Source organism: Trichosurus vulpecula, chromosome X, assembly GCF_011100635.1.
Source record: "Trichosurus vulpecula isolate mTriVul1 chromosome X, mTriVul1.pri, whole genome shotgun sequence".
In the NCBI taxonomy this organism is placed as follows: domain Eukaryota; kingdom Metazoa; phylum Chordata; class Mammalia; order Diprotodontia; family Phalangeridae; genus Trichosurus; species Trichosurus vulpecula.
In genome coordinates, this window is record NC_050582.1 from 58,239,619 (window position 1) to 58,265,441 (window position 25,823).

Sequence of the window (25,823 nt, forward strand, 5' to 3'; positions counted from 1 at the left end):
TTCCTGTCTGGGAAACTCCCTTTAACTAGTTACTTTGGAGCACAGGGGATGTCCCAGAACCTGAGTCCCCACACACCGAACTTGGAACGGCCCAGATCCATAGGCTCCCCTCCCATTTCATTAACATCTCTCCCATTCCATTTCATTACCATCTCTCCCCTTCCATCCAAGGAGCAGTTAGTGTTCAGTGAAGACTTCAGAGTCCTAATGGTGCCACAGGCCCCTTGCCTCCCAGCCGAGGTGGTGGACATGGGTGCAGAATGATGGGTACATTTTCAGACATGGACAATGACCTGATTTTTTTGTTTGTTTTTAACAAGTCTAGCACTCTGGACAATGACCTGATTTTTTTGTTTGTTTTTAACAAGTCTAGCACTCTATCTGTTGTATCAGCTAGCTGCTCAATTTTTCAGCTTAATTCACATGACCCATGTGTCCCAGGGGGCCTGCAAAGACAGTGGTATCCAGACTCCCTTTGCCATGTTCCAGTCTGGGATGGGAGAATGTGGGGACTCATTTTGTATATGTGCCCAATAGAATGGAAGCTCCATGAGGATCTTCTGACTTTTTGTATCTCCAAATCTTAGCACAGTGCCCAATGTTGAATAGACACTTAATATGTCTTTGTTGGCAGATGAATTGGTGACAAACATGCTTGCTGAGCCTGGCAGCGTGGGGAGGTTGAAGGGGAAGTGGTGACAAATGAAAGCAGGGGATGGCTGTGGACAAGGCCCTGAGATTTTCAGCGTTTGCAGCTGCCATTTTGGGCCCCAAGGAGGTTTCATATTGACCAAGAGCTACCTGGTCTATGGGAGGATGATGGCCCTCCATGTAGATGAAGCGGGCAGTCACCCACAGGGGAAACCTTCTGTACCCTAGCAGGTTCTTTACCATTAGAGCTTGGTGCCTTTGACTGAAGACTTAGTCCTCATTATAATTCCAATTTTTCTGGAAGGAGGTAAGGGTTACCCTTTTCCAGTATCAGGAGGTCTAGCTTCAGAAGGCAGCTATACAATCATTCCAGTTCCCAGAATCCATTTCAAAATTGTGCTCACAGCCTGTGCCTGCACTAGGGGGCAGGTGGGGGAGGAGTGTTGGTTCATCAAATCAAACATTTTGAGGGCAGCTAGTCCTAACTGAGGCCCATGGGGGAGTGATGAACAAAGCCACACAGAAGAGGTTGTCTAGTCCAGGGGGAAACTGAGACCCAGGAGTTTGGAGGTGGAATATATCTGGGATGAGGTTACTGCTCCTTTTGTGGCAACTAGTGAAACTCAGGAGGGGGTTAAGTCACACCTCCTCTCCAGGCCTCAGTTTATTCATCTGTAAAATAAGGTACACTGGAATGAGTGCTGTATATGGTCTAATACCAGTGTTCGAATCCTGGCTTTGTCTCCTTACTACTTCTGGGACCCTGGGTAAGTCATTGTCCCTTTCTGGGTCTCAAGTTTCCTCCAGTGGAAAAAGAGAGGGTCTGACTCGATGGCTTATGAGGTCCTTTCTAGCTTTAGACCATGGGTCCTACGTGTGACCTTGGACATACCACTTTCCTGGGCTTCAGTCTCCTCCACTATAAAATGAGGAGATTGGATTGGATATCTTTTAGTCCAACTCTCTAGTTTTACAGATGAGGAAACTGAGTCACACAGCTAAGAAAGAGAAGAGGCAGGCTTCAAACCCAGGTCCTCAACCCCCATTGACCACCCAACTCAAGCTTCCCTGAATTGTGGGGATATCAGACTCAGACATCTGAGGCCAGTATGTTCAGTGGATGGGGCATAGCATAAAGGAGGGGAGGGAAATCCAGAACGTCAGGAAAGGCAGCTCTAGGGAGGTCCCAAAGGAGGGGTAGGCATGCATCAAGGGGGATGAGTTCAAGACAGCAGAGTGTTGCCTTAGCCCAGTCCTGAGTGGAAGAGACCAGGCTGGGCCTCAGGCTGGGGTCAACTCTGTAGGTACAAGTCGGGGCAAAGTCAGGGGGCTGGGGTAGCTAGTGGGTATGTACCTTGTGAGACTCTGAGACTCCATTCTCTGCTTGGGTGCCATTGACAGAGAAGCCAGGCCAAACCTGGGGCTCAGGAGCCTGCCCCCAGCCTGCCTCCCAGCCATTTCTGGAAACAGGAGCAGGTGTCCCTGCCCATGCGACCCCAGTGTGAAATATGCCTTTTTGGCTCTCGATCTTGTCTTGGAATTGATCAAAAGAAAAAAGACTTAAGAGGCGAACCCGGATGTATCTTTTGACTTTTTATTTAGCTCCATAAATATTTTCATAAGGCTCAGTGTCTTCACAACACTTCTCTCTCTCTCTCATTTTTTTTTTTTTTGTTAAACACATTTTTGTTTTTACACACAACTTGGACATTTGTTGGATAGGGTCAAACAGTCAGATATAAACAGAAGAATGAAACTGGCAGATGCACACAGCTGGGGAGGCCCAAACCAGCGTCGCCCAGCCCCCCCACCCCACCCCAAGAGCACAGAAATGTCACTGTTAGGCTCCAGCTTAGGCCTGTCTAACCTCCCCCTCTTGGTGGCAGTGACATTTGCATTCAAGATGGAGCCCTAGGTAGGTGTTTTGGAGTTACGGCTATAGGCCCCCTCCCTCCCACCCACCCACCCCCCTCCCTCCCTCCCTCCCTCCCCACCTAGCCAGAGTGCCCTACTGAAAAAAAGAAAAGAAACAAAACCCAACCGGACTCAGCTCAGGAACTCTCTTCCTGTCTCCTTAGGAAAAAGCTAAGGTCAACTGACGCCATGCAGGAACTGACAGCTAAGTGGGCTGAGGAATGTGGCGGCACTGGGGAAACTGGGAGAGAGCTTCCTGAAGACCACGCTCACCACAGCAGCTGGCCCATTCCCAGGCCGGCACTGGGCCTGGCCCAGCCCGGCCCATTGGCAGCCAGGTTGCTTAGCCCAACCCCCTTTGGCTCAGTGGCTGGCCCGTTTCCATCACTACGGGCCCAGGGGCCCTCCCTAGAGTGCAAAAAGAAAGAAAGAAAAGCCAAATCAATACTGTCAGTGAGTTGCTAGAACGGGTGGACGTACCTGGGGTGGTAGGGGTGGGGACAGGTAGGATGGCAGGGATGACCCAGAAGTCTGAAGAGCAGGCAGTATGGGTGGGGCTGGGGCCTTGGCAGCCTCAGTTAAGGTGGGCAGGTCCTGAGTGGGGAGGCTCATTCTCAGCTGGCCCACCATCATGACCAAGCTCAGTTCTCTATCCCCCCACACCTCCAAAAGGGAAGTGAGGTGGGCATCTGCCCAAACTGTTCCATCCACCTGGAGGAACAAACTCCAGCTGCCCAGATCATCTGGGAGAACTGGGCTAACCAGGACATTGCATCAGCCCCTCATGCCCTGCCTCCGGAGGTGGGGGCCACCTCGCTGAGGGGATACAAAAGCCTGCAGCTCCACCCCCCACCTGCCTTCTGCTTTGGCCCCAGTCTGGCTTGGCTGTGGCTACACAGAGGAGCTAAGAGGTTGCCAAAGGCTCTGACTGTGGGTGGCCTTGTCAGGCTCAGTTACTTTCAAGATATAGACCAGAGGGGTGACAAGAATCCCCTTCACCAAAAAATGCCCTGTCATTGTTCTCTTTCAAGGCACAGAACAGTTTAACCAGGGAAACTGGGCTAGCATCCCCTAACACAGCTATTGTGTAGCACACTAATTACTGGTTCAGGTCAGAGGACCAGGGTTCAAATCCTGACTACAAACTGTGTGCGACCTTTGGTAAGTCATTTCCCTCTCTGGGTCTCAGTTTCCTCATCTGTAAAAAGGGGGTGGAGGGGAGCTGGACTGTTAAGGTCCATTCCAGATCAAAATCTCTTGTTTCCCTCCTAGCTATGCATGGAGTGTCAGTCTCAAGCTTGGGAACCCATCTCCTCAGTCCCGGTGACACCAAGTGGTGGTGAGGGCTTCCCATTTCCCAGCACCTTGGCTATTGGCCTACAGTGTCCTGGCACATTCCCAAACTAAAGGAAGAGAACCTGGGTCCTCCCAAACTGAAAGAACTCTCTGAATGAAGTCAAGTCAGGTTCTTGCTCCTGACCTCCCAGACCAAGAGGGCTACTGGGCTTGGGATGGACCCAGGATTTCCTCTCCCTCTGCCCAACTAGACTGAGAGTTCCCAGAGGACAGGGACCAGGTCTCACTTGCCTCAGTTTCCCTAAGTGCCCAGCACAGACTTGGGCACACGGGTGCTCAGTAAAGACTCACTGTGTCAGCTGATGGGAACCTGACTTCCTGAGAGGGAAAGGGATATGGGTGGGAGGGAGAAAAGGAAAGAAAGTGAAGGACAGAGGGAGAGAGGAGAGGAACAGAGGGAGATACAGAGAGGGAGAAAGAGAGAGGGAGAGAGTGAGAAGGACAGAGGGAGAGGGTAATACAGAGAGGGAGAAAGGGAAAGAGAGAGTGAGCAAGAAGGACGGAGGGAAAGAGTAATAGAGAGAGGAGGAGAGAGGAGGGGGAGAGAGAAAACGGGAGGGGGAAAAAGGAAGTGTGGGAAGGGAAAGGAAGGAAGGAGGGAGGAGGAAGGTGTGATTGTCCATGCAATTCGGTAACAAATGTACCTTTGCAGCTCCTACCCCTCCAGTTGTGTTACTACAACCAATTCACTTTGGCCAAGGCCCCTACTCTGTCCAGATCAGGCCCTGATCTTTCTCAACTGGCAGTTTTTCATCTCAGGCCCTCCCTAGGCCAGTGAGCAGCAGGCTAGATGCCCAGAAATCACTAGCTGCCCCTGCCCAGAAAAGGGCCGGGAGCCTGCCTCCCAGCTCTTATGCTGCCCCCCCACAGCCCACAAATGGGGGGGTAGTCCCTCAGTCTAACAGCAGGTGCTACCCTTCTTAACTAGAGCTGAAGAAGGAGGAGTGAAGCCACACAGTACAACAGCCCTGCCACCAGAGGGCGGAGCCCTCGGCCTAGAAACCATACTGAAAAAAGACTTTGCACTGGGCAGGGCTGGAAAGCGCCCTGCAACCAAACCAGTCTGCCCAAAGAAGAAGGCAACGGGCCAGAGGAGTCCCAACCCCACCCCACTCCCCAGTACCTTCTCCACCTGCAACATCCTGGGGCCACCCAGCAGGTCCAGAGAGGGGAATCAAAGATGCACAGAAGCCAATTGGATAGGAAGCATCTCCCAGATCAGAAAACCTTGATGTTCCCCTGGTTTTGGTGGGACTACCCCCCTCCCCCCGAACACATAGAAAATAGTAAAAGCAATAGAAATACCTAGCGGAATGTCACAGGGCACAATAGAGCACATCCTGACTAGCACGACTGAGAACAGAGGATGCTGGGAGAAATGTTGTTCAGGGGTGGGTGGAGTCTTCAGAAACATTCGCCAAAGGCAGAGGGAGAAGGAAAGGGGCTGACCCCCACACACTTTCCGGTTCCAAAGACAAATTAAAAGGGGGGGGGAGGAGGGGAAAGACTCTCCAACCCCATCCCCTAAACCCAACTACAGCAAAGAAAATCATCATTTATGTCTAAAAAAAATCAAAACACAACAACATTCATGATTGTAAAAGACAGATCAGTGAATCAACCACAGGGTAACCAGAAAGTCATTTGGGGGACACGAGAAAAGGCAAGGTTTTTTTTTTTGTTTGTTTGTTGATTTTTTTGTTTTTTTTTTTTTTAAATTAAAGGAGGAGAGTGAGAGAACAGAAAAAGGCAAGGTGGGATCACATGGTTAGAAATCATTGGTACATCTTCCTATCTAGTAACAGGTTTTCTTGTTCCCCAAAACCTGGGAAAACTCATTTTTGGTCCTTCAGTACATCTCTCTGTCTCTCTCTCTCTCTCTGTCTCTCTCTCTCTCTCTCTCTCACTCTCTCTCTCTCGCTCTCTCTCTCCATATATACATACGCAGGGGGGGTGTGTGTATATATATATGCATGTAAATATTAATAGCAACAGTGCTTCTCCGAAAAAAGGTCCATCTAGAAATATAATTTTATTTATTTTTAAAATCTGACATTTCCCACTGGACGCTATTTTTTAAAGGGAGTTAACCTGCTAAAGTTTTGCCAGAAAGGCGACTGGCTTCTCTTAGGCTCCGAGAACTCAAAGACCTGGGACTGAGTGATGCCGTCTGTCACCAAGTACTGTCCCTGACTCACTGGGTCCTGGGGTGGTGGGTAAGCTGGAGGGACAGCCCGGGAGTAGTTGGCACCTAGATGGAGGAGAAAAAAAGGGGAGGGGAGAACACCAATTCAATTCAATTGATACCCAGTACAAAGTTTCACCTCTGTCTACGCTGGAGAGCTTGGAAGATCACAGAACTGTCTTAATGATTCAACTGGAGATTTGACTTCATTAGAAGTAGTAACTTAGGTATAAGTGGCCTTTGTTAGCACTCAACTGAGGTCCATAAAATGTCAACGCTGAGAGATCATACAGTATGCACACTCATTTTACAGAAGGGTAAAGTGAGGCCAAGAGAAAAGTCACTTGCCCTAGATCACACAGCTAGTGAGATTTTCTCATTGTCAATCTTTGTCATCTCAGGGTAGCACAGTGCCTGGCACATAGTAAGCACTATATAAATGCTTATTCCCTCCCTCCCCTATGGGGGAAAAACTGATTTTCAGGTGACACAATGGAGACCCGGAGAGGAGAGAGAATATACAATGAGTTGATGGAATGGCCAGGACTTAACCCAACTTGGCCAGCTCATTCTTTGCAATAGATTACATCTGCCTCCAGATGATTTGACCAAGTGGTGACGGCCAAGGAAACCACCATGGCAGAGGGCTGAAAACACGTGGCTTATAATCACAAGGTCTGGGTTCAAATACTGGAACTAACATTGGGCAAGCTATTTTCTCTCTCCAGACCTGTTTCCCCTCTATAAAATAAGAGGGTTGGACCAATTGTTTTCTGAAGTCTTTTCCAGCTTAAGATCTAGGATTAATCAACCAGTCAGTAAGCATTTATTAATCACTTACTACATTCCAGGCACTAAGCCAAGCACTGGGGATATAAAAAAAGGCAAAAGCCAGGCCTTGCCCTCAAGGAGCTTATAATCTAATGGAGGAGACAACATGCAAACAAATATATACAAAACAAGCTCTATACAGGATAAATAGGAGATCACTTAAAAGTGGAAGGCACTAGAATGAAGAGGGATTGGGGAAGGCTGCCTGTAGAAGATGGGACTTAAAGGAAGCCCTGGAGGTCAACAGGCAGAGAGGAGGAGGGAGAGCAGTCCAGGCATGGGGGACAACCAGAGACAATGCCTGGAGCCAAGGGATGGAGGGAAGTTCTTGTTCACTGGACCTTGTGTAACCTAGGCAAGTCAATTCCTCTCTTTGAGCTTGTAAAATTGGCAGGGGGAGAGACACATTGTGAAAAGGAAGAATCCAAAAGAGACAGCAAGGCATCTTCAAGAATAGCCCATATCAGACAATTTCTTTTTATGATGAGGTAGATCAGGAAAATTCTGGCAGACATTTGTTTAGAGTTTATCAGAGCACTTGACAAAATTTGTTTTGAAAAAGGGAGAGATTAGGGTAGGGGTGGGGAGCCTGTACCTGGAGGCCACATGCAGCAAATGAGGCCCTCTGACTGAAACAAAAGGATTCGTTCTGTCAAATTTGGACTCACTCAAAAGGCCATACTGGAGGACCTAGAGGGCCACATGTGGCCTCAAGGCCACAGGTTCCCCAACCCTGGATTAGGGCTAGGTACACTTGGCTGGACCCAAAGATGAATCATCAACGGTCTGATGTTAACCCAAAGTAAGGTCTTTCGAATGGAGGGTCCCAGGGACTTATCCTTGGCTCTGTTCCCTGTGACATTTTTACCAATGACTTAGATAAAGGCATGGAGGTGGGCTGATCAGATTTGCAGATAGGACAAAGCTGGGAGGGTTGCTGGATGCAAAAGAAGCTTGACAAGCTAGAACATGGGGTTGAATCTAATGAGGTAGTCTCATGGTTCAGTTTGAAAAATCAACTTCACAAGCTCAAGATGGGGGAAATAAGACTGGCTAACACTTTATCTGAAAAAAACCTGGGGATTTTAGTGGACTGCAAGCTTAATGAGTCGATGGTGTGACATGGCAGTCGAAAAAACTAATGAAGTTGGGTATAGATCAATGGAGGTGATAATCCTGCTCTACTCAACTGACTAGCTGACCAAATATGGAAAACTGGGATCAATTCTGGGCCCTGCATTTCTGGAAGGAAAAAAAAATCTGGAATTAGGCACATGAGGGCAACCAGGATGGCAAAAAGCCTTGGGCTCATGCCACATGGAGACTGGTTGAAAACATGGGAAAGATTTGACTTGGAGAAGGGAAGATTCAATGGGGACCTGGTAGCTGTGCTCAGTTATTTTAAAGGATGGGAGGTGGAAGGGTTAGACTTGTTCTGCTTGGCTCCAAAGACCACAGCTAGGAGCAATATGAGTGGGAGGTTCATGCAGGTAAGTTGAGGCTTAATGTAAGGGAAAATCTTTTTTGAAAAAAAATTAACTAATTAAATATTATTTTTTTAATCTGAACTTAAGAAATAAAACAAGCATTTCCATAACCAAGTGAATAGAAAAAAAGATTGCACATGAAATTGAAAATCCAACTTGCTTTTCCTTTTACATATATAATAAAGTTATCGTGTAACTTTCTTTTTTCCCCCTCGCTCCCTGCCCCCTTCTGCTCTAGAGATGGCTACTATCACACACAAATGTGTGTATGTATATATACATACATACATATATATATATATATATACATACACGTATGTGTATGTATAGATGTGAATCCATATTAGACATACTTCTATTTATCAGCTCTTTCTCTGGATACGATAGCATCCTCCTTCATGGACCCCTTGCCATTAATTTGGCTATTTATAATAGTCAAAATGACTTGGTCTCTCAAAGTTGTTCTTTTTTTTTCTCTTTCTCTTTTTTTTTTTGAAGAGAGAAGGCAGGGCAATTGGGGTTAAGTGACTTGCCTAGGGTCACACAGCTAGTAAGTGTGTCAAGTGTCTGAGGCCGGATTTGAACTCAGGTTCTCCTGACTCCAGGGCCAGTGCTCTACTCACCGAACCACCTAGCTGGCCCTGAAAGTTGTTCTTAAAACAATAATGCTGTTACAGTGTACAATGTTCTCTTGGTTCTGCTCATTTTGCTCTTCATTAGCTCATGCAAGTCTTTCTATATTTTTCTACAATCATCAAGTTCATCATTTCTTATAGCACAGTAGTATCATATGCCACAACTTGTTTAGCCCCAGTAAACAGGCACCCCCTCAATTTCCAGTTTTTTTGCCACCACAAAGAGAATTGTTGTAAATATTCTGGAACATATCGGTTCTTTTCCTTTTTCCCTGATCATCTTGGGAAACAGACCTAATAGTGGCATTGCTGGGTCAAAGGGCATGCACAGTTTTATAACTCTTTGGACATAATTCCAGATTACTCTCTAAAATGGTTGGATTAGTTCACAGATCCACCAACAGCGAATTAATGTCCCAATTTTTCCATATGTCCTCCAATATTTGTCACTTTTCCCTTCTGTCATTTTAGCCAATCTGATAGGTATAAAATGATATCCAAAGGTTATTTTAATTTGCATCTCTTTGATCAATAATGATTTAGAGCATTTTTTTCATATGACTATAAATTGTTTTGATTTCTTCATCAGAAATGTGCCTGTTCATATCCTTTGACCATTTGTCTGTTGGGGAAGGAAGACCATTTCAATATTATAACTACCTAAAAATAGAATGGCTACCTTGATAGGTAGTGGGCTATTTCTCATTGGAATGCTTCAAGTAGAGGTTAAATGATCACTTGTTGGTTATGTAATAGACTAGCTGGTTTCCTTTTCAGCTCAGAGAGCTAAGATTCCTTTTAGCTGTAACATTCCTAGGAATATGTGTGTATGTGTTGTTTTTGTTGTTGTTCAGTTATGTTCGACTCTTTGTGACCCCATGGACCACACGATGTCAATACTGTCCATGAGGTTTTCTTGGCAAAGACACTGGAGTGCTTTGCCATCTCCTTCTCCAGTGGATTAAGGCAAACAAAAGTGAAGTGGCTTGCCCAGGATCACACAGCTAGGAAGTATCTGAGGTAGAATCTAAACATAGGTCTTTCTGACTCCAGGTCCAGTGCTCTAACCGCTGTACCACCTAGCTGCCTCACACACACACACACACACACACACACACACACGCAATATAAATACACACATATATATGTATAATTGATGCCTTACATCACAGTCATTTCTCATCCCTTCTACTGAACCTTCTACCCTCCTTTGTGAAAGAGGAAAACCATTAATTGAAAGCATCCAATATGGAGACCCTGTCTGATAATGTTTGTCGTAGTAATTCCCCACCTCTCTTATGGGAGGGAGGCAGGGCTTCACTCTTCTCTCCAGGACCTTAACTGGTCTGTCCATTACAAAAGCACAGAATCACAAAATTTCAATGTCCATCTAATCCAACCTTTAGGCCAAAGAAATCCTTATTATGACATAACCAATAACATACTATAACAGGACATCCATTACTCAGACTTCAATTTTCTTTTAATGATCTATTACTTGGCATTTTTGTAGCCATTGTATATATTGTTCTCTTGGTTCTGATTATTTCTCTCTGCATCAGTTCATGCAAATCTTACCATGTTTCTCTGAATTCCTCATGTTCATCATTTCAAATTGTATGATAATATTTTATCCTATGAGTTTTTTCAGCTATTCCACAACTGATGGGCAGCAACTGTTGTTTTTACCACAAAGAGTGTATTTTGGTATATATATTGCATCTTTGTTTCTGTCTTTGACTTCCTTCAGTATGAGCCCAGTAGTGGGATTACAAGGTCAAAGGTTATGGAGGGTTCAATCACTTTTCTTTCCTCATTGAAAATTGAAAATCAGAATGGTTAGACTACTTTATACCTCCACTAAGAGCCTATTTACCCAGAGCCCCTCCAGCACTGATTGGTCCTATCTTTTGTTTATCTTTAGCAATGGGCATAGAGTGAAGTGACCTCTCTGGGTTGTTTGAATTTGTTTCTTTTCCTAGGCGTGATATGGAGCATATTTTCATGGGCTCATTTAGAGTTTGCAAATCTTCCTTTGAAAATTATTCATATCGTTCAACTCCTTATCTTCTAGGAAATGGCTCTTGGTGTTCTGTGTCTGTGTCAATTCCCTGCATATTGTGCATATCAGTCTTTTATCAGATATGATTGAGGTAAAGCATTTTCCCCACTAAACCACTTCTCTTCTTAGTCTGTCTTTATTGATTTTATTCATGCAAAAGCTTTTCAATTTTCTGTAGCCACAGAAGCCTATTAATCCTTCATGCTTATCTCTGTCCCTTGTTTGGTTAAGACTTCTTCCCCATTCCCTACTTCAACCCCAGCTATAGTTATGAAAGGTATCTGATTTTGTTCTTTTCCACTTCTTTTTAATGGTGTGTCCTTTATATTCAGGTCCCAAATCCATTTTGAGTTTATTGTAGTATATGGTGCAAGATGCTGATCTAAATCGAACTTTTGCCAAATTGCTTTCCAGTTTTCCCAGCAGTTCTTGTTTAAAAAGGGAGTCCGTTCCAGGGTACTTTGTAACCTAGGTTTATCAAACACTGGGGGTCATTCAAAAGCAAGCTTGCCAGCCTGGAGAGCAATCATGGCATAGTCAAAGACAGGAAGCATCCTTGTGGAGTGTAACTCTTGTGCCTGTACCACACTGAATTAGAAGGAGGAGAGAGGGGATTTCTCTCCCTCACCCTTGTTGGATATGGCAAGTCAGTAGAAGTGGCTATGAGGAGTGGGACCCTTGGAAGCAGAGAAGAAAGCCAGCTATGGATTCAAGAAAGAATTATTGATGGCAGTTGGAGCTGTGGAAAGGAGTAGGCCCAGAGAACTCAGCTGAGCCCATCAGACACTGAATCTAGCAGGAAGCAGAGTGAAGATGCTGTGAGTAGAGAAAGGATATCATCACTCTTAATGCCAGAGGCGTGGGCTGCCTTGGCCACATGTGTTCTCTACATGTGTGCTTCACTACCAATACGCTCTGTGTGTATGTCTACTCTTCCCACTGGCATTGCATATTTGTGGGAGACAGTGTGAGTTAAGGAGTGAGGTAGCAACTAGAATGGAGGAGAACTATATTATTAATGCTTATTTTATAGATGAGGAGTAGAGGTTAAGAGCGGGACAGTGACTTGTCCACAGTCACATGGTTACTGACAAAGCCTGGATCTGAGCCCAGGTTTTCTGACACCAAGTCCAGTGCTCATTTTCCTACCTAGTCAAACCTCTCAGTACTGGAGAGGGAGAAGGGAGGGGCTGATGGTTCTGCCAGAGGAGTTGGTAGAGAGATGACAATACTCAGGATAAACAGTAAATACAACAGCTTAATCAGAAATTGGCTATTCATAAGCATTTAGCCCCCTCAATCAAGGGGGCTTGGGAATAATTCAGGGCTTTTTTCCATGCTCGTTGGCATCCCAGATTCTTGGAGTAAGAGCATTTTTTAATAGCAAGCATGCCAAGAAAGGGAGATCTGATGGGAACATAAGGGAAGAAAAGTAGGGAGTCATACAGTCTTGGGGAACGTGACAGTGGATCTCAGTGGTCAAGCTGGGGATAGAAAGGGGGGGGGGTCTCTTTCCTCCTGCTCTAATGGGGGTAATGTTGGTTCAATCAATCAATAAACATTTATTAAGTGCCTAAAATGTGCCCAGCACTGTGTTAAGCAATGTTTAACAGTGTGAGCAAACGTAAGTTGAGTCCCAGTCTGAATGAGTTTCACAAGGAGGTTTCTTTTCTTTCTTTCTTATTTTAAAAATACATTGATCTGTCCATACTCTTTGCTCTAGAGATAGCATTGTTAGGCCTAACATATCCCAAGGAAGCTAAGAATACAAAAGAAAGGCCTCATGTACACCAAAATATTCCTAGCAATACTTTTTTTTGTAATAGCAAAGGACTGGAATAAAAGTGGATGCCCATCGATTGAGGACTGGCTAAACAAAGCATGTGGCAAGAATGTAATGGAATCTTACTGCATCATAAGAAACAAGTAACAAGAAGAATTCAGAGAAGCACTGGGGGAAGCCAGCAGAACAAGAAAAACAATGCGCAAAATGACTACAACAAGAAAATTGGAAAGAACAACAGTGATAACAAGCAGCACAAACCCTTGGAGAGGACTTGAGGGGTGAAGCCCCCTCCTCTCTTTGCAGACGTGGGGGCTACTGGTGTGGACCAGTGCTCATACTCTCACATTCAGTCGATGTATTGGGTTTGTTTTTAACCGTTTCATTCTCTTTCTTTTTAAACCTTTGTTACAAGGGCACACACCAAGTGGCTGGACCTCTCTTAATAGAGGCCAGACAGGAAGACCCTAGTCCTGCTGCTGGCCCATTTTTTAAGCTTGGACCAAATGGGATCTTACCTTTTTGCTTACTGACTTTCCTGACAGTCATAGCGGCCTGCCTTTTCTGGTTCTCGGAAATTTCAAAGCCTACAAAAGAGGAAACACACAAGTTGCCTGTGGTGAGACAGCTGTCCTGTGCCTTTGGCAATGGAGCAAGGAGCCAAGGAGCCCACCCTCCAGACACATCTCCTTCCTCCCCCAAGCAGTGCCAAGTTTTTACCCAAGGTTGACCTACTTTCCTTTTGATGTCAGGGATGGGGTTGAGGCCTGCACAGCAATTTAGCCATGAAAATGGAAGCCTTCCCAACCTTCCTCACAAACCTGGTGCAGTGCTGGTCCTTTGCTCCCAACTTCTGCTTGTCTGACTGTTAGAAGCAATTTAAGTCACTATAAAACCAAAAACCTTCTGTCAATGGGTTCTTTACAAATCCTCTGTTGCCAGGCCTCCTCTGGGTGATGTAGAAGGCATTTGGGACTCTCTGAGGCCATGCCAGCAAAGCACAAGCCCAGGGAGAGACTACCATGCCAAGTCTGGGCCTGACAATGGGCAATGTGTATTGAGGACAACGTGTCCTCCGAAGGAGTTCCTTGACACCCGAGGGGATGGATGGCCATTTTGGCCAAAGCAGCCTGGCAGGTCGTCTGAGTGACATGAGACCTCCTAGTAGGCAGTACTTTGTCTTCTCTTTTCCATCAGAAGGAGGCAATAAAAGGCATAGTACTGAGCAAACTGCTAAAGGAAGTCCAATAGATTTTCAAAATCAATCAGTACTGCCTGAAATACCTTTTCTCCCCATAGTGAAGTGGAAAATCCTTCTGACTGGTGGAGACCAGGCTTGGGAAATTGTCTACTCTCAGCAGAATCAACCTGTGCCTGGCTTTCTTTGTATTCCTTCCCGCATATGAAAAGAGAGAGGTTGGCAAGCTTGTCTAGAGTATTAGAAAAGCAAACTAAAGCCGGCCTTTTCATTAGCTCCGGCAGTCAGCTGCTGACAAAAGCAACCAGAGGCATTTCAGTGCCAAGTTGGCCCAAGGTCTTGGAGTCATGATTGTTCTCAGAGTCCAGGTAAGACCAGGATTGAACTAAGCCATGATTAATAACAATTTGGTTAGTGAAAAAGGCACCAATTTCTACCTGTATGCTTGTTTCTTTATAAAGCTCGCTCTACTGGAATTCAACTTTGCTATGTTTATTGAAATAGGAGCTAGATATTTTTGAAAGCTAGAGAAAATCCATGTTAAATAGCTGCCTCTCGGTGGTTCAGAGCCAACAACCAAGACACTCAAGCGCCATTTTGTGGCAGCATACTCATGAACAGGTGAAGCACCCTCGGAGGAAAATGCAGCTTCCTGACTGCTTTATTTGCAAACTGAATGTTCCAAAATGATGGCAAGTGCCACCAGCAGACTTTCCTGGAGGATGAAGAGCCACCAAAGGAGGCCTATGTTGGACTATAAGCAGCCAGAGGGTTGGGGATTAAGTCCATTTAACTCTCTGGATATGATATCTAGGACCATGCCACATGTTGACAGTCATTGAATAAAAACTAATTGCTAATTGCTACGTTATTGATCCAGCCTGCAACTAGGACATCAGGTTTTCAGCATGGTAGCCATTGTGAACATTAAAAATCCTATAATCAACTGTTTTTAAGAGGCTCCTCTCCAGCTGTGGGAAGAGAGAATGAGATTCTAAGCACAATTCAAAGAATGGAAAATAATAGTAATTTGGTATCTTCTAATGGTGCTCACAAGAACTTCTGCTCATCATCTAAAAGTAGGACAGTAAAGGAGAGGAGGCAGATGACACTATGTGACACATCACCGCCACAACCACCACAGCCACTGAGATGGAAAGACCAAAAAGGGCTCTCCAGGCTCACATTCAAGCAGGGCTAAAAACTGGAATATTTCCAAGTACGGGGGATGGGACTGGACCTGGGATTTGATTGGTATAGGGAACTCCCTCTACCAGTGCTGACTGGTACCTGTTCTGCAACTTAAGAGTCTAGGGGGCTGCCTGGGACCCAGAGAGGTCAGGTGCTTTGCCCAGGTCATAGAGCCAAAAAGTACTATCTGAGGTGAGACTTGAAACCAGGTGTTCCTGGCTCAGAAGCCACTTCTCCATTCGTTACATCAGGCTACCCAATCCCCCATTTATCCATCCATCTATCTATCTATCTATACATACATGTATGTGTGTGTGTGTGTGTGTGTGTGTGTGTGTGTATATATCTCAATACCATTCTGTACATATAAGTATATATACAATAAATGCCAGATAGTTCAATACAGTTGTTAAGGAGGGAGGGCACGGGCAATGGGAGCCGGGGGATCAGGTGAAGCTTCCTAGTAAAGTGGTAGCTGAGCTGGATAGAAGCTGGGTTCTCATCACCATGGCCACAATTCCTTTTGCAGAAACCACTAAGTCTGAGCGGACTTCTCAACAAAGCCAGAGGTAGGATAGGATCCAATAGCAAAGACCCATTTCAATAGCTCTTACAAGGTTTCTAAAGGGTATTGCTCACAACACTGGTGAGGTGCAGGTGTTATTGACTACTTGATAAATTAAGAAACTGAGGCTCAGAGAAAAGTTGCCCAAAGCCACTCAGTTCATAAGTGTCAGAGGAGGAATCTGACCAAGCTTTCTACTGACTCATACTTCGTTACTGTCCGTGTACTCTTTTTTTTTCCCCTCATGTACTTTGCAAGGGAGTATTCCCCCACTGGAAAATATGAATAAAACATTTTAAGCCTGGATTTCGTGCCACCTCCCATCCGGGCCAACCAGAGCCCTACTCTTGGTTGGCCTCTCTGGGTTTTGGGGCTTCTTACCAATTTTTTCATCTTCTTGTACCATCTTTCTTTCTTCTCTGAAAGCCCGGAGCCAGCGAAGCTTCTCCTCCAGTTTCTTGGCAAAGAATAAATGGACTTCCTCGGTCTCCTTGTTATGCAGCTTGAAGGCATTTTTCATACTGACGTTGAAGTCATCATCACGCCCGTCTTCAATGTCGACCACCTCATACTTATCCATGTCGATGCGGCCCTTGTAGTAAAGGATATCTCTCCGAATCAGGTCCTAGAGGCAAAGGAAGAAAGGGATTTCTGTTGGGGGGGAAGGGGGCAGTTGCACAATGCAGGCACGCAGGGAACCTTCTACCACTGGCTTATTTTAGGAATACCCCTGGGAAGTATTTCGAGTGGATCTGGCCTCATTGGTCCAGCGGGCTGGAGCATTGGGCTAATGAGGCTGAAGAGCAAGCTTTGTCCTGGCTAAGCCATTTCATCAAGGTTAGTTCCCCGACAATGAACTGAGTCCCTTGGCCTAGGCATGCATGTCACCAAGAAGCCATGGGGTACAGGGGAAAGAGTGATGGACCTGGAGTGAGAAGGCCTGGGTTCAAGTCCACGTTCAGTAACTTACCATCCATGTGTCTTTGGGCAAGTCCCTTAATGTGAGGGAGCTTACAGTATCATGACAACTCACATTTCTCTTCAAGCTTTTAGGTCTACAAGGTGTTTTTCTCATACTAAGGCAATTATTAGGACAGCATGGCATTGTGGGCCGAGCATCAGGAAGACCTGAGTTTAAATTTGGCCCCAGGCACTTACTAGCTAGGTGACTCTGGGCAAGTCACTTAACTTCTGTCTGCCTCAGTTTCCTTGTCTGTAAAAGGGAGATAATAATAGCACCTACCTCCCAGGCCTTCAAGTGCTTGCTATTTTTTTACAGAGGAGAAAACCGAGGAGAAGTCAATTGTTCCAGGTCACGTGGCCAGTAAATGTGGAAGCCAGTACTTGAACCCTCGCTTAGGGCCCTAGGCCTATTGCCTGATACCAAGGACTTCTGTTCTCTTCTCTGTGGGAAGGCTAATCTTGGTACTACATGACTAGGACTGCCTATCTGCCTGCCTACCTCCTAGAGCACCTATGTGCATACGGCAAAACTTTAAATGAGGTTGCTTGAAGGGGGAGGCACAGACAGAGGAGGGGCTGGGAATGGCTCAGGGCAAACCGCCTCTGCTACTGGAACCCAAAGCATGTGTATGCCCTACTGATGGTGGGTCAGCAGCGTCATCTTCATGTACACAGCATAGCGGGTATACACTTATAAATAGGTACTTGCTTGGGGCTAGCTGGTAAAAAAAAACAAACAAAACAAAACAAACACATAAAAAGGTCAATCCTTTGCACATTGATAAAAGAAGTAGGTCATAGAATATCAGAGCTGGAAGCGGTCTTAGGAGGTCATCTAGCACAATCTTCTTATTTTCTAGACAGGGACCTTGAGGTGCCACGGAGAAAAATGACTAGTCCAAGGTCACACAGCCAGTGTGTGCCAAAGTCAGGACAGGTCTCCCTCGCCACTACACTGTTTGGGGGGTAGGAAGCAGATATGGTTTATTTGGCCTAAAGGTTGGTGACTTATTGCCTACCCTACATGGTGAACTTGGTGAATATCCTCATGGAACATGGTGAATATCATCAAGACCTACCTGCCTGGCCTTCAGAGCTTGCTATCTTCCCTAACTTTCCAAGGATCCCAGAGCCAGGTGACTCAAGGGACTGTGGAATTGTGTGTGGTGAATTCTGTGGAGATCTTGAGACTATTCGGCCACAGGCTCAGGTTCTACTGGGTCATGAAAACACTAGAGTTACTTGGGCATGGTATGGGAAGACAAGGGTAGATGCCCTACTTGTCCCAGGGAGTTATGAGCAGGCCTGCTTGGAGACCAAGGAATGGATGAGATGATGAGATGACCAGGAATAGGTTGCAAGATAAAGGATGAAACCTTCTTGAGAATATTATGCTGTGGTTGGACATTTTGTCTCCCTAATTCACGTATAGGATCTCCATGCTAGAAGGGGCCTGGGGATGGGGGGTGGGGGAGGCAAGGAATTGAGTATAACCTGTAACTGACCAAGGATCCCGTCTTAGAATATCTTCAACAAGTGGCCATGCAATCTCTACCTGAACATCTCCAAGAATGAAGAACTCACTACCTCATGAAGCAGTCTAAACCTACTTTTGGAGAGCCCTAATTATTCTGAAATTGCTCTCTATATTGAGCTGAAACCTACCTCTGCAAGTTTCTACCCCCTCAACTGCTTCAAGTTCTTCCTCTTCTAAATGAAAGCCCTTCTTGAAATATCTGAAGACAGCTCTCATGTCTCTCTCCCCCTCTCTCCTCCTCTCTGCAATGAACAGCCCTAGTTTCTTCAGCTGCTCCTCCAATCATGTGGCTTCCATCCCTGTCCTGACTCTCCAGTCTCCCCGCCCCCCAACTAAGTGGGGTCACTTTCCTGGGGTGGGGGACCCACTTTCCTCACTGGAGTCTGAGATCTGAAAACCCTGTTGCCACCCATGTCAACAGGCTTCTTCCATGGGCCAGCCCTGAGTCAGCCAACTCCCATTCCACTCCAGCTTTCTATGGCCTCCCACTCAAAGTGGGTGGTGTCTGAAAAGCTCATTCATTTTGATTAATGTCTGACAGCTCCATTCCAACCTTCCTATTCCACTGACCCAGGCACACTTGTCACTCAGACCCCGTCTGTCGCTTGCAATGGCCTTGCTCTCCTGACCTGGGACAGGGCTTGGAGGTGGGGCTTGATTCCTTCTACCCTGTGCTGTGCTCCTTTGGGCTGTTTGGGAGGGCTGGGCCCTGGCATAGCTGGGTCAACCCCTGAGCCCCAGGTGCTGATGAAATGCTCTGGAAAAAACCAATCTCGTCTTTTTGTCGCCACCATGGCGGCAGCAGCCACGTTCCTCTCTGAGAGCGTGTCTATAAATAACCTGAGAAGCACACAGGCTGACGGGAGAGTTTGGCACCCAAAGCACCGGGCCTGTAGAATGGGAAGAGGTCAGTTCTCCAGATGAGCCTCTGGAGCTACAGAGGGGCATTGGAAAAGCCTCTCTGAGCCAGAGCCACTTGGTTCTCCTGATGGGAACAACTCATTCTTAGATGGCACATTCAGGTTTACAACAGGCCCAGCAGGGTGGGGGACCTGGACCCAGGCTAGAATCCTCACTCCTTTACACATGGTCATTAATTAACAAGAGCAGTTGGCATTTCTATCGAATTTAGCAAGCCCACAGTCTCCAGAGGTAGATAGAGCCAATGTTGTTGTTCCTCCTTCACTGAGACTCAGACAGGGCACAGGACTTCACTAAGATCATACAAGTTTGGGGACTCTTTCCACTAAATCACGTATGACTTCTGTGCAAGCTAATGGATCTGTTCTAGGACGAAGGGTCCAATCAGCATCCCTACAATTATCATCTGAGCTGTGTGTGTGTGTGTGTGTGTGCGTGCACTCACACGCAAGTGTGCTGTGTATATGTAAGGGGCGGGGGGAAGAGAAGAGAAGGGCTCCTGTCAGACTAATCTAATCTCCTTCCACAGCAGAGACACAGGTCTGAGAGATAAGAAGAAAGAGATGGATGTTTCAATTGCCCAACTCCATCAAATCTTTGCCTTCTATCCACATGATACACTCTGCATGGGGCAAAGAAAACACCATCTAGACAACACAACTATGAGAGGCCGGCAGGGTGGGGGGTGGGGGGCCGGGGCAAAAAACTGACTGCAAGGTTCTTTCTAGAAGACAGTTCTTGACTTGTTAGGAAAAGCACAGGCTGGCCCAGCAGCCCTTGGTTTTGCTTTTAGCTTGGCCTCCTCTAATTCAGCACCTTTAAGACATCCTTGCCAAGTCCTGGCTCAGGTGTCTGAGCTTGGGCACTTTGGTTTCCTCAGCTGCAAATAATCCCCATCCCCCATCCAGCTCACAGTACATGGTGTTTATATCCAGATAAGTAATTTCTATCATTAGTATCTTTCTGACATTAAAAATTGGTAAGAGAAACAAGTCTAGTAAAGCCAGGTCCTACAAGTCTTAAGAAGGAGAGTCAGGATTCAAACCCAGCTCCTCTGCCTTCAATTCCTGGCCTGTTTCCTCTCTGCCACCTAGTCTTTTAGGGCACAGTGGGTTAAATTTCCCTACTTATAAATAGAAACTAGAAAATCCTGAAGGCCTGCATCTCAAAATATTAATAGTCGAAATTTTGGCCCAGAGCAAAATTGGTGTTTTCTTGCTACCAAGCCTTTGCTCACAGTATGTTCTGCCTGCAATGCCTTCCCTCTTCTAATCCTGACCAGTCTTCAGGTCCCAGTTCAAGTTGCAGCACCTACAGAAAACCCTCCCTTGTCACTCTAGCCCACAGGACATTCTCTGTCCAATGAGCTCCTCTGGCATTTGGTGTCTGGGCCTGTCACAGATTACTGGTCCTTAGGACAGTGCCTAGTACACAGTAGAAGTTAATAAATACCTGTTCCTTTGACTTGACCTGTTCTCTTTGCCTCGGTGCGTATGGCCCATCTTCCCAACTGGTCTAAGAACAGAGACTCTGCCCCGTGTACCTGGGCACCTCTCCTCGTGGGAGCACGGCTCCATGAATGTCATAAATCCAGCAGTAGTCAAGAGAGAATGTGCCAGGCTTGAGAGCTGCCTCCTCCTAGACCAGGTTCCCGAGGTTCTGGGCTATGCAACTTTGGCTAAGCTATTTCCTGTCCCTTCTCTGTTTTTCTTTTCATCTAGAAAATGAGCATAGAAGGAGGTGATGGATGTAGAGTGCTCAGACCTCTAGAGACGGTGCTTGGCACATCGTAATGTGTTTCATTTATTCCCGGGCCAGCTACCATTCATTATTTTTTTAAAAAGACTATTTTCCGGGCTAGGTTTGTGATTTCATTGGCCTAAGGGATTTTCAGTGAGTAAAGTCCCTCTGCCAATGTGGATTGGAATGAGCTTTCCAACTTATAGTCTTAGAGAGTTACCCATCATGTATGTTACTATTATTGTTGTTAATTAATGATCGAAAGTGGGGCATCTTGGTTATAATGAATTTCCACTAGACTGTAAGTTCCCTGAGGGCAGGGACAGCCCTATTTTTGTCTTTGGAGCCCTTTGGTGCCTAGCACACAATAGGTGCTTAATGAATGCCTTCTGATAGATTAGATTTTTTTCCCCCAACTTATTATATTTAGGCATGTACCCACTTCTCAGGACAAAGGGATGGGTTGGATATCTCATTTTCCCCACCTTATGAGGCACATCTTAGTATTAGTGGAGGCTGGCCCACATCTGCCCACTAGTCCCCAGCCCAGCTGGCCTCCTCTCCATTCCCCATTTCCAGAACCTGCTGCCTGTTGACCCTTGCTCTGACCACCCCCCATGCTCAGAATGGACTCTCACTCCCCAACCAGATAAAGCCCTTCTCTTCCACTCAGGTGCCACCCACCTCATGACATCTTCCTGGAACTCTACCTCCCTCACCCCAAAGTGAAATTGGTCCCTTGTTCCTCAAATGCCCCACCCTATTTGGCCTGGTCTCTGCTACTGTACTTTTACTCACTCTATGCTTAAGCATATATCTATTTGGATATCTGTCCTATTCTCCTATTAAGCTGTAGGCTCCCAGAAGGCAGAAACTGTGCCTTATTTCCTCTCTATATCCTTAAGCATTGAACACATGATGGGTGCCTAATAAGCAGGGGGTTGAAGTGATGGAGGGAAATCCCCAAGGAGCAATGACCAATAACCAAGCATCCTGATGTTCATGGTCAAACAACTATGGCATCGTCCTTGGAGGAGGAGCCCTCTAGAGCAAGGGAGAGGTTGATACCAGCATCCCATGGCCAACCGGGCATAGCCATGGAGGGCCAGTCAGCCCTAGAGATTGGCTTCTGCCAAGTACCATAAACCACAGAAGGGTCACTACTGTGGCAAGGTCGGCCTGAATGGCTGGTAAGGGAGCCGGGCCAAGCTTGGCCCTCCCAGCACCCCATGTCTAATCAGCATGCAAGAGACCTGCTGATCTGATCTAGCCCAGGGCTCAGCCACCTCTTCAGCCCTGAGGGCCCCCAGCGGGATTAAGCAGTACCACTGGTAGACCAAGGGCATGGGCCATGGGAAGAAGGAAAAAGAAGGTGAATTGGAGAAGAGGAAGGAAGTAGAGGATACGTGGGGAAGGGAGTCTCAAACTATTGCCTCTAGGGCCCCATGACATCTGAGCCATCCTCTGATGTGGCAGAAGAAGCACCGGGAGAAGAGGGGTAGAGAGTAGAACCCAGGAGCCCTGAGTTCGAGTCCAGGCTCTGTTGTGAACTTGCTGTGTGGCCCTGGGTGAGGGAGTCACTCCCTCTTTTGGAATCTCAGTTTCCTTTTCTGTGAAGTGAGGGGTTTAAACTAGATGACCTTTAAGGTTCCTTCCAGCTTTAACATTCTATGTTCTAAGGCCTCTCAAAACTTAGGCATACTGTATTCTAAGGCCCCTCCCAGCTCTGATATCCCTTGTTCTAAGGAGCCTTCCAGCTCTGACATCTCCTGTTTGAAGCCCCCTCCCAGCACTGACATACTGGGCTCTAAGGTTCCTCCCAGCTCTGACATTCTGGGCTCTAACATTCCTCCCCACTCTGACATGCCCTGTTCTAAGGCCCCTCCCAGCTCTGACATTTTGGGCTCTAAGGTTCCTCCCAGTCCTGATATTCCTTGTTCTAAGGTTCCTCCCTGTTTTAACATTCCCTGTTCTAAGGTCCCTCCCAGCTCTGACATTCTCTGTCTTAAGCTGATCTCACCTCTGACATTCCCTGTTCTAAGTCCCCTCCCAGCTTTGACATTCCCTGTTCTAAGGTCCCCTCCCAGCCCTGACATTCTGTGTTCCAAGCTCCCTTCCAGCTCTGACATTTGCTGTTCTAAGGCCCCTCCCAGTCCTGACATTCCCTGCTCTAAGGCCACTCCCAGCCCTGACATTCCCTGTTCTAAGGCCCCTCCCAGCTTAGGCATATCATGTTTTAAGGGTCCTCCCAGCTCTGATGTTCTGTGTTCTAAGACCCCTCCAGGTCTGACATTCTCTCTTCTAAGGGCCTATCCAGCTCTGACATTTTATGTTCTAAGGGGCCTTCATAGCTCGGGCATGTTATATTCTAAGGGCCTTCCCAGCTCTGACATTTTGTGTTCTATGTTCCAAGGGCCCTAGAAAGGAGATTGCAATCATTTGAGTCTGTGTTCCCTTCACTTCCTCCATCCATTTCCTTTGTCCAGTTCTCCTTTACCCATGTCTTCCATCTCTGTTCCAAATAGGGAAGATAGGCCAGCCCATCGAAGACTCAGGAAACCTGAAGCAAAGGTCTTCTGGACTTGTGGCTTCTACTGGTAGAGCACCTGAAAGACAAGGCCAAGGCCAAAGGCCCAGCTTGTGGATGCCCAAGTCTTGCTGGTTCACCTCTTGCCACTGTGGACAGATGTAGCTTAGTCCTTGGCTGCCAAGCACAAAGGGGCCTATTGTAGACTTCAAATGGAAGTCCTTGTCTGTAGTCCCATGGTGAAAACGTTAACTATCAGATGTAGCCTTCATGTCAAGTCTATCCCCCCCCGCCCCCAGCTGAGCCCATTTGCAGCAGTAGGGGAGGCCTCTAGTTGGCTTTACCTCCATTCCCAGATTCTCCTGTGTCTGGTGAGTTATGAGTGCTTCTATTTTCCTCAACATTCACCTGGGTTTAGCTCACTGGGCAGCTGTGACCCTGGGCTTCTTTAGCTTCATCTCCCATGGCTCCATTCTGGCCTCCAGCTGGTTTGTATGTTGTGGGCCCAGATCAGCTGATGACCTGACTTTGTTCCTTTGGCCTTGGCTCTTCCAGCACTGCCTCAGAAAGTCATACTCACAGATAATTAGAGATGGAAGGGACGTGAAAGGTCATCTGGTCCAATCTCTTCATTTTACAAAAGTGGATATTGAAGACCAGAAAAGGGAGTGACTATCTCCATGATCCATGTTGAAGTTTGTTGAAGTCAGTGATGGGTGAATGAATTCAGAGAAAGCAAAACCAAAGAGACAAGCAAGGCTCCTTGGCTATTCTTCCTAGCTTGTTTCTATGTGTCCACACACTCCGATGATGAGAGAGGACGAAGACTTCTGAAGCAGGCTGCTCCATTGGTCCTGCCGTGGGTGGGCAGGTCTTCCCTCTAGCCTGACGGGCTAACTGGAGCTTGGTGGGGTGCTGGGAGCAGAGCTAGGCAGAAGGTGAGCTGGTGACCATCTCAGTTACAGATCCACAGCCCTTCTCCTACGCAGGCTCAGCTCCAGACTGAGTCAAGAGTCAGCCCATCGGAGACTTGGGTTGAACTGATGAAGAGTGAAGCTTGCAGAACCAGGAAGCTGTATAGGCGATGAAGTCAACAATGTACAGGAGAACAGCAGCCAAAACTGAATGCTGTGTAATTGTGATTTTGAAGCTGGGTCCTGAGAGGAGAAGGTCCAGAACTCCCTATCCACCCTTCCTTGCCAAGGTAGGACACACAGCTGGGCTCGTTTGGTGCCTTCGTTAGTTGGATTGTATTTCTCTTTCTTTGGAATTCTTTGTTTCAAGGTATGGATGGCTGGGTAAGGAAGTGGGGGGGATAGACTCCAAAATGAAGGTAATGCAAAAACAGGAGATCAGTATATCTTTTGGAAAGAGTCAAGTCATTTGCTCAGGACATGTCCTTTAAATGCTGATGCTATTTGATTCCGGGCTCGATTAAACATACACACATACCCTCACCCACTACATATACTGCATGCATACGGACACACACACACACACACACACACACACACACACACGCACATACAGAACAGGGAGCTTAAAAAACAGATGTGGGATTTATGGCCTGAGCTGGAAAAAATGATATCGTCAGAATGACAGCTTTATGACTCAGTGATTTTCTAGTCAAGCGTTTCATGTGGTGTCTCAGAGAGCGGATAGAAGGACTAGGTGGGAGGGGGGTAAAAAGCAAGGGGAGGAGGAAGCCTTCAGAAAGAGCCCTCCAAATCAGAGACTGCCTAAGCCTTTTCTAGCCCTCCACCATGATTTTTATCTCTTGCAAGCCTGAGAACAGAGTTTAAAATAAAATTTCCAATTCAGAAATGACCACCTACCATGGACAGAAGCAAAGAAATGTGCACCAGAATTTGGAAGGGAATCTCAGTATGAGAGGAACCCTCAAAGGACACCTGATTGAGCCTGTCCCAAAGCAGGGGCACCCTCTATGATATCCCCAGTAAAGTGGTCACTCAGCTGTGGCCGAAAGGGTTCCTGAGATAAACCCATCCTGTTTTGGACAAGGAGGCATTTACTCACTACAGGCTCCTCCTGGGCCTGTTTTCTCTTCAGCAAAATGAGGGGTTTGGACTCCTTAGAGATTCACAGCCTCTGAGGGCCTTGCCAGGTCTAGATCACAGATCCTCTGTGTGACATTAGACAAGTCCCTTCACTTCCCTGGGCCTCTATTTTCTCCTCTATACCCTGAGGGGGTTGAATTAGTGGCCTCTGAGATTTCCTTCCAGCTCTGGCTCTAAGCTCTTAAGACACCCAGGGTAG

At 46.6% G+C, this 25,823-nt stretch overlaps 1 protein-coding gene across 1 annotated transcript in view; it reads right to left on the reverse strand.

Annotated features, from left to right (window-relative positions):
• Positions 1 to 4,463: 4,463 nt before the first annotated feature.
• Positions 4,464 to 25,823, reverse strand: part of ARHGEF9 (Cdc42 guanine nucleotide exchange factor 9) — a 121,420-nt gene continuing 100,060 nt past the window's right edge. The window contains exons 8-10 of the mRNA XM_036740336.1: positions 16,240 to 16,483; positions 13,423 to 13,491; positions 4,464 to 6,172 (exon numbers count right to left, since the gene is read on the reverse strand). Coding sequence (XP_036596231.1) covers positions 5,991 to 6,172; positions 13,423 to 13,491; positions 16,240 to 16,483 — 495 coding nt within the window. The 3' untranslated portion in view covers positions 4,464 to 5,990. The remainder of the gene's footprint in view (positions 6,173 to 13,422; positions 13,492 to 16,239; positions 16,484 to 25,823) is intronic.